The sequence below is a fragment of the Agrilus planipennis genome, unplaced genomic scaffold (genome assembly GCF_000699045.2).
Source record: "Agrilus planipennis isolate EAB-ADULT unplaced genomic scaffold, Apla_2.0 scaffold71, whole genome shotgun sequence".
Taxonomy (NCBI): Eukaryota; Metazoa; Arthropoda; class Insecta; order Coleoptera; family Buprestidae; genus Agrilus; species Agrilus planipennis.
The window spans coordinates 249,246-259,053 of NW_020439007.1; the positions used below are offsets into that span (position 1 = coordinate 249,246).

Below are 9,808 nucleotides of genomic sequence, written 5' to 3' on the forward strand. Positions count from 1 at the left end.
AGTAATTTGTCTACAACACAATAACAATAATTATATCTAGATATATATTCTTATTAGTATTATGCCTTAGACTTAACTAACAATATTTTAAAATAAATTAGAAATTTGAAGACAATAATTTTAAAAGATTCTGTGAGATTTGCAGTGCAATCATTTAAGACTACCATCTATTGAAATTTTAATGTTTTTCTGTTTATAATTTAGATTGCGTATTGGACTTCAAGTGGCTGCAGTAAAGGCTCCAGGGTTTGGAGACAACCGTAAAGCCACATTGGTCGATATGGCTATTGCAACTGGGGGTATTGTGTTTGGAGATGAAGCAAACGTAGTCAAACTAGAAGATGTTCAACTTGCTGATTTGGGGCAAGTAGGAGAAGTATTAATTACAAAAGATGATACACTTCTTCTCAAAGGAAAGGTAAATTAATTTATTAATAATTTAGTGATTCTATTGCTAGTTTTGGATCATTAAGAATATCATTTATTAATAATACTAGTTTCCTCATTAATAGTTTTGATTGAAAACTTGATTCAGTTATTTTCTTTTAGGGTAAAAAAGAAGAGGTAGATAAACGTGCAGATCAAATTCGTGATCAAATTGAAACCTCTACGTTCTCGCGATTTCGATCTTTTTGGATCTCATCAGCGCGTCGCAGGCAGCTCCGACAGAACACAGACCAACTTTTACCTGCTGTCTTAACAGTGCGTTTACTGCGCCATTTGTAGTATTTTCTAAAATTATCGTTGTTGTTTAGAAAATACACAATTTTACTTTTAGATTAATTGGCTTGCAAGACCAAGTAAGTGACCGTCGTAGTTCAAATACCCAAGTACTTAAATAAAGTTCGTAATACTTTTAGAAAGGGGGTTAATTTAAATTAACACTGCAACTTGTACCCAAAGTTTATTTATGTACATTATAATATTCCGCTTTATTTATGCATAATTTATACATAGTCTGTTATCTGATTAAATCAGCCGTTAAATTGATATACAGTATAGGCGAATTTGAGAACCAAATGTAATGGTATTCTATTACATGCAGTCATCAGAGGGTGGTATTATTTTTAAAGTGCAATTTCAAGCCCTTGAGGTGTTACATTTTTTTCGCCCTACATAAAAAGAAATGTAATATTTCTTTTCAGCTAAGCTTTTGCCTTACCTGTATATGAGCAAAATAATAGCAAGAAACATAAAAATACAAAGAACTTTCGCGTAATTATTATTTCTCTCTTTTTCGTATCGTTTGATGGTGAAATTATGCGAAGGAATAACAATAAGTACTACTGCGAAAATTTCTTTCTATTCATCTACTCATGTTATGTACAGGTGTACTTTCACTGGGTAGTGTGTACTTATTATTTTTTTTGTAATATTTTAATTCAACCGTTACCTTAATAAATAATAATAGTATAATGTTTGTAATACATGTTTTACAACATATTTTTTATTGTAATAAACAATGTAATTTATGTACTTTGTCTATAATAATTACCTACTGGGAAAATTTAATTAATTAAGTTGCTGTCCAGGTGCACCAACGTGATATACAGGGTGGTTTATAATGAACGGGAATTATAATTTCTGATATCATCAAATTTTTTTGTCTGATTGAATTAAACAAAAAATCGCGAAAAATGTTTTCCAGTAGAATGTGCTAGTTTTAGGCATTTTTATTGATTTATTGTTGAAACAATTTTTCCGAAACATTTAATATGGCGGCTGTTTTAAACTGGCAACAATGCATAGAAGTACAAATGAAGGGAAGACTCTAAGTGAAAGGTAAATGTTTTAATACTGAAGAAGATGGATTTGCAGTCAAGAATAAAAAAGTAAAACTACGATTAAAATTAGAACGTGTCTACTTATATGAACAATAACATGAAATATGCAATATGGCTGCTAATTGTCATTTCAAACATTACCACCAACAGAGCGAACTAAAACAAATCAATCTACGAAAGTAGCCAAGGAATATTTATGTCATGGCAATGAAAAACTCATGCAATAATAATTGTACAGACGTATGTTTTAACAAAAGATCCGAAATAGGCAATATGGCGGTTGGAACCTGTCATTTCAAATATAACTGACAACGGCGTTAATCAAAACAAATGAAACAATGGAAATAGCTAGTGAAATGACATGTCGGTCGTGGGAACTTAATTTGTAGAAAAAATAAACGAACAATATAAATAGAGTATTTACTGACGAAAGGCATTGCACTTTAATTGCCTATTGTACCGAGAAATTTCAGGCGATTTGTCAACGTTTTATTTGTCAGTGCCAATGCGATTTTATCTGACAATAAAAATCAGTTGGTCGATTGCACTTGGATAACCTTATCCTTGTCAATTCTTTTTTTTCTTTTTATTGGCCAGCGCAGCAGAATGAAGGAAATTTTCACGCGCCGTTGCACAATGTTTATGAGATTTTACATCTGCATAGATGGATGGAGAAGTTGAGTTAGGTAATTAAAAACTGAGTATATAAAACACTCTTCGGAAACCCGATACTGGTTAATATTTTAAATATTAATGTGAAAACTTATTTTACGCATTATAAAGCCAAAGGTCGCGGGTTCGATTCCCGGCGAGGGCGTGACGGTACCAACAATTTTTTCTCATTAACTTGTGTATAAAAATTTAATGAATTTTCACATTAATATTTGCATATATAATTTAAATATAGGTAATATTCATGGTATTCGCCTTGAACGGTCAAGTAAAGCAACTAGAACTGTCAGTCTCAATCAAAAATACCATTTGGAGTCAACTGAAGGCATAACTTTCAATGAACAGTTAGCGGTTTCTTGATGGACATAATATGCAATAGTTGGTTGTTTGTGTTAATTTTTAAATTAATCAATTCCACTGCAGATAACCTCAAATTAATGAGGAAAAATTATTGCTGGTGTAACTTCCTTGCCGGGATTCGAACCCGGGCCACTGGTTTTACGCATAATCTATTATTTTTGATAGAACCAGCCGAAAAAGCATCAGCTGTTGACAGTGATGAAATGTACACGTAATCGAATGTTACAGTTAATATGTAATAAACATTTATGATTACGATAAACAAATACAGCAAAAGTTACAAAACTTAAACCACAATAATTATTTCAGTGGAAGAAACGTCAACTATTTTTTCAGCTGAATAAGTACAGCAGCCCTTTTCAATCTTCTTACCCCTTATTACCCATAAGAGAAACTGGTTTTACCATTTTACCCTCCATTAAATGTTTTACAAAAACAACAATACATGCTAAGGCTTTGAATACATCGAAAAAAAACAAAAGATGCACGCTTTTTTGCGTAATAGTTGTTGGAGAAATTTTTTACTGTTTTTCCTACGTCTAATGGCGTTATTTGTATCTTTTTATTTAATTAATGATCATAAAATTATCTATTAGCAGTATTATTACTCCTGTAGGATAGCCGGAGGGGGAGATTTGGAATATAGGAATTTAGAAAAAATCGAATATTAAAAATTTTGATAATCTTTTAGAGAGATGATAATTAGTACGAAGGCAGACTATGCATTCCCCTATACATCCCATCACCTCGCGAAATTAAGATAGGGAATTGTTAATATTGGGTGCTCATTTTAAATTTTAGTTCCTTGGTTGTGAAATTTTTGGACTTCCGAGTTTTTTATCAACCAAATCTTTTATTTCAATTTTGCAGTTTGTATTTTTATGTAATAAGTGTTTCGAAAATTAACGTTAATATTCCTGTAACATTACATGCATTTTTATGGTATAATTGCATTATTTATTGAATGTACGTTTTTTCCTATTTAATTCGTTGAGTAATATAATGAACAAATTTTTAATTGATTTGTAAAGGATTTCGATTCGCTCGATTATCTATGGGAATTTTTTCATAAACTTAATTTACCTTGTTACATATTAGCGAAAGTACCGAATAAATATTAACTTTCTATAAATANAGCCAGACTAGGGGAGTAAAGTAAATCGATAAAATTTACCCCTCGTAGTCACTGGGGTGTTTCCGACGAAAATAGAATAACAATCGGAAAGTAAACAGCTTTCATAACAGAGCTGAATTGTTATAAGCAGGTTGAAGATAACAATTCCTAGAAAAACAAGTCTTTGTGCCTGTTTTTCTCATAAGATCGTGGGAGGTTTTCACGTCAGTTTACGGTGACATCATCAGCTAATACAACCGTTGTATTTGCAGTGGAATTCGTTTGTTATGACTCCGCCTATATTGACCAACCGCTTAATATGAAGTAATTACAGTGTTAAGTTTGGTTTTCATATTAAGTTCTCTATAGGAAAGTCTGGATATAATGACTCCGTTTAAAATGACATATCGTTTAATATGACTGATTCTCAAGAAATCATATCCGGCTATAGTGACCCTAATAATTAATAATAACATTTTCGCTCATTTTTCTGACCCTTCTTGTGTATATTGATATTACAATTCATCATTCTTTTTCTTTTTCTGTTAATAAATATATGGAATTTGTAGTTTTTCTCTCTATTAAACTAAATAATTAACCAACAAAGAAAGGTGTTTATTTTCTAAGACTATGCTTTGTATGACGCCCGCATAGTATGACGTGTTTGTCATTTCCCTTCAATGTCAGTATAAACGGATTCTACTGTATTATAACCATAAGGAAATTTCGACAGAAAAACTAGGGAAAAATACACAGTTGTAACACTTTTTGTTGGTGTTCTTGAGGATGATTTTATGTATTTTCCTGTATTTCAACATAATATTCAATCATATGGTATGATTAGATTATATTATTAGTCAATTACAACGGTTACTACTATTTCGAATTGCCGCTGCGGAAGTGTTAGTTTTTGTAGGAAAAAAACTTTTCAGTTGCTTACGTCTTACGTTAAGAAATAAACAGAAGGCTTCGAAAGCTATTACAAAATTTCTTTTATTTCGTAAGTTAATTCCGCATGAAGGTAGCAATGAAAACGACGAACAAAAACAAAACCTCAAATCTCAACGTCATTTCTATTTACTTCGATTGTTTAGTTTTTATATTAAAATATAAATACGTATCTATAATACATACGTAATTTTAATTCGGATTTTGAACAATTACGTTGTTAAATCAATAAATAACACACTCGTACGTCAGTGATAATATAAATAATAACGTACGATAAATTATTTATAAACAAAAAGCGTTTCCATTTATTCGTACGAATACAATAAATATNTTCGGATTTTGAACAATTACGTTGTTAAATCAATAAATAACACACTCGTACGTCAGTGATAATATAAATAATAACGTACGATAAATTATTTATAAACAAAAAGCGTTTCCATTTATTCGTACGAATACAATAAATATTCATATGCACGGAGGTCACAGACAATATCAGAGGGGTCAAACAATTGCAGCAATTACCTTGGATCATAATTTTTGTATTCAAGCGCGCTGTTCCTCAAAACCATTTCCTTTTTGTTAACGTAATAAAATTATGTTCCTACTTATTCATTACTATTACAATAGAATTTGGTAATTAATCTTTAATTATGTTTATGATAAGTAGGAAAATTATGATTCACTGCTATTAGCCGCTAAAATTGACGTAGGTACCTAAGTTATGGACTTTTCATGAGTTAAAAATTAGTTTTTGATTCATTAATAAAAAAACTAAAATCACAGTTAAACCAACATCTTTTAAAAAAAGTGTATCACACTTTAAGAACTTTAAATTGTATACTACTGCGATGAATCTTCATCATAAGATCGTCAGTCTTAAGACTGGTTGGACACGCACCTCCACTCTTTACTAGCCTGAGCTAATCTTCGCATTTTATTAAAACTGGAAAAAAAAAACTTTTGGGTGTTTCATTCCCACTAGCCAGTATTGCTGGTGGGCGGGCAGTCCCTCCGGACTACGCCGGAAGGTAGGTCGGAAGGCCCTCTTCAGCCTGCTTTCAGGAATCGTGGGAATGGGTGGGTGGTGGTTCGGGTGAGAAAGTTGAGACGGACGAAATGAAGACAGAAGAGAATGAAAGATTATCTGTGGAATATTAGTGCCTCAGCATTAGCCTAAGTGATCAAGGAAACCACAGAAAAACTTGGACCAAGGCAGACGGACCCGGAATCGAACCGGCGTCCTCCCGAATGCTAAGCAATGGTCTAAACTAGAACACCCCACATCCTTAACCATTTGCGAAGAGTAATCTAATCTAGGTCTACCTCTACCCCTCCTAACTCCTGTTTATGCCTCTGATATGTCTCTGACTAGAACTTTATCCCTAAGAAGGTGTCCTACCAACCTATCTCGCCTATTTCTTATTGACTCCCATAGAGTCCTCTATTCTCCTATTCTTTCTAATACCTCTTCATTTCTAACCTTCTCTATCCACGGTATCCTCATCGTTCGCCTGTAACACCACATTTCGAACGCTTCTAAACTTTTCTTTTCCACTGCGCCTAATGTTCATGTTTCGCACCCGTACAGCGCTGCGCTCTAAACGTACACCTTTAACAACCTTTTTCGAATTTCTAAATTAACAGTTCGCGAGCATAAAAGTGACAGTTGTACTGTCTTTAATGTTGTTGATTGCGTCTTCGATGTATAGATTAAAAAGTAGCGGTGACATTGTCAATCCCCGTCCGACTCCCTTCCTTATATTTATTTCTCTACGTTGCAGCCCCAGCTCTATAACTGCCTATTGCCTTTTATACAATCTAAGTATGTATCACACCTTCTATCTTTGTAACTCATCTCTACATATTTAAGTTTATTTAACATCTTGTCCCATTTAACATTCATTGTCAAAAGCTTTTTGTAAATCTACAAATTCTATGTACGCACTCTTTCGTTTTTCTATCGTTTTCTCTGTTATTACCGCGTTCCTCTATTTCTTCTAAACCCAAATTGATTGATCTTCTAAATGAATGTAAAATAATTAAAAAGTAACATTAACTACTAAGTTCTAGATAACCTTTTTGTGTTTTCCTAAACAATTATGTATATTTCAGGTAAAAACACAATTAATTATGCTTTTAACTTATCAATTGTTTAATAAATATTATTGGGTCAATTCCTAATGTTTTTGGAAATAAAAAATCCATAATGAGTGCGTACCTGGTAATGATTGATCATTTTTTTGTTATTCTGTTTTTGAACTTATTAAGTGAATGTTGTTAAAAATGTTCCAATATTTGATCTAGATCTCGATATAGTGCCCTACAGCGTAGTATATTTCATTAAAAAAATGGTCAAATTGTCTATTAATGATGTTGGTAGTTGCTCATGTATGAGGTAAAACACTAATGATAATAATTATGAAACACATAAAGAAGTAATTCGTTATATTTTCTAGTACTCAAGTAAGTTCCTACGTATCAGTACAATTTGTGACTAATTAGGTAACAACCGGCGTAGGATTTTTATAGGAATTTCCAGAGGAGTCGAAGTTTTTGTGACTGTGTATTTTCCGTCTTTTTCTTCGGAATCATTTTAAACATGTATGAATATCCTGTTACTCTATGGAAGTCAATAAAAAATAGGCGAGGTAGGTTGGTAGGACACCTTCTCAGGCATGAAGATCTAGTCAGAGACATATTAGAGGCAGAAACGGGAGTTAGGAGGGGTAGAAGTAGACCTAGATTAGATTACTATTCGCAAATAGTTAAGGATGTGGGTTGTTCACGTTTTAAAGAAATGCGAAGATTAATTCAGAATAGGAAAGAGTGGAGGTACGTGTCCAACCAGTCTTAGGGCTGACGACCTGTTGCCAGATATTAAAATAAGTAAGTTTTAGATGAATTTTGAAGGATTTTCTGTAAGGAATGAGTTTGAAGAATTAGAATTTCTGAAAGTAAATTAATCAGACACTTTCATAATTATTAAATCTAAAAAGAGGTTGACATTTCCCACTCTAAATGAAAATGTAACTGTCTTAGGTCAGAAATTATGTAAGGATGATTAGGGTAGAAGACTGATGTTATTCAATGTGACAGAGAGGAGTATAGAGTTTTACGGGGTGGAAATATGGGTAAGGGAGGGAAAAACAGATAGAGGTTTTAAATAAAAGATATATCAAGTGGGTATTGCAGTTAGAGAGAAGTATGGCACATTATATAATAAGAAGGGAGAGTGGGAGGATGTGGGAAGAAGCGATAAAAAGGATAGTAAAATATGAGGAGGTCGGGGAGGCTAGAAGAAGGGGATATCAGAAAGGAAATGTGGAAGAAGAAGATAGTCGAAATAGGGACGAAAAGTCGATATGATAGAGGGAAAGGGTTTTGAAGTGATTAAAAATCAATCAGAAGCAGGTGAGGAAGTGATTTGGGTAAGGGATCAATATAGAGGAATTAATGAGGGAGAAGACCTAAGAAAAATAGAGGAATCAAGATATATGGTAGGGCTGTGAAAGATTTTGTGGAGAGACGGGCAAGGAGATTGGGTGCCAAGGTATTTAGAAGGGAGGGAAATAATGGTGCTAGCAGATTTAACAAGGAGTGAGTAGGGAATGTAAATATTGGAAGAAGTAAGAGTGTAGGATATGTGACAGGGAAGTAGAATTCCTGAACTTGTGTTAGGATGATGTGACGATAGTAGAACTTGAGAAGAATGTTATGAATTGGTGAATGAGGAAGGGGTGAGTTTAAGGGGTTATTTTTTAGGAGAGTGAAGGAGTCACTCAAATTAATAAAAATAATGATTCTCCTCTAAAGAATATATACAAAATGTGAATCCACAATCAGTATTATATTATTATGATAATATGTCCACAATTCTTCGTTTGTTATTTTAAGATTATGTAACTTTGGTTAAATACCTAAAATATTTAATCTTTTACATTCTGATATGTTAAAATCAACTTTTGGATTTTATTTTTTCGCAAGGCCAAAAAGGTAACCTTTGTACTTGACAATTTATTGTTTGTTATTAATAAACGGCCAACTATACACGTTATTGTTGCAAAATATTGCTTATTTTGCATAATGGCAAAACGTGGAACTGGATTTTATGTTTAATAACAATGTAACGTCCTACTACGTTTTTAATGTATATATATATAACGTACACATAAGAAAGAAAGATGCGTTTTTCGTTTGATAAAACCTTCGACCGTGTCCGTGACTTACTAGTTAAGTGAACTATACCTTTATAAAAATGTTTTTGGAAAAAGCCAAGTATTAAACTAATTTTATTATTTATTCAATTATGACCTAATTGCTAAATGTGCATGGCAAAATATAAAAATGTGTCGGTCAAGGTACTTTTTTTTTAATTTGCTCACATCTGGTTGAAAAATTTACCATTAAAAGATATTGATAACATCATAAGTATCTACCTAAGTACGACATGTCTAAAATTAGCATCAAAACGTATCTGTAATAATTGGAAACCTAAGAGAGTGTTATTTTTAAATTCTTTATAGACAGGTTCTTCATCATCATCATCATAAAGTCGTCAGTCCTAAGACTGGTTGGACACATGCCTCCACTCTTTCCTATCCTGAGCTAATCTTCGCATTTCCCTAAAACTAGAACAGCCCAAATCCTTAACTATTTGCGAACAGTAATCTAATCCAGGTCTACCTCTACCCCTCCTAACTCCTGTTGCTGCCTCTAATATGTCTCTGACTCGACCTTCATGCCTGAGAAGGTGTCCTACCAACCTATCTCGCCTATTTTTTATTGACTCTGTTCTCCTATTCTTTCCAATACCTCTTCATTTCTAACCTTTTCTACCCACGTTATCCTCATCATCCGCCTATAACACCACATTTCGAACGCTTCTTTCGAACGCTTCTAAGCTTTTCTTTTCCGCCGCGCCCAC

General features: G+C 33.0%; 1 protein-coding gene across 1 annotated transcript; it reads left to right on the forward strand.

The window, feature by feature from the left end:
- Window positions 1–165: 165 nt before the first annotated feature.
- On the forward strand, window positions 166–872 carry LOC112904894 (heat shock protein 60A-like). Its single transcript, XM_025976059.1, has 4 exons — window positions 166–418; window positions 550–611; window positions 779–800; window positions 861–872. The coding sequence occupies exons 1-4, from the start codon at window positions 281–283 to the stop codon at window positions 870–872; spliced, it is 234 nt and encodes a 77-aa protein (XP_025831844.1). The 5' UTR covers window positions 166–280.
- Window positions 873–9,808: the final 8,936 nt, after the last annotated feature.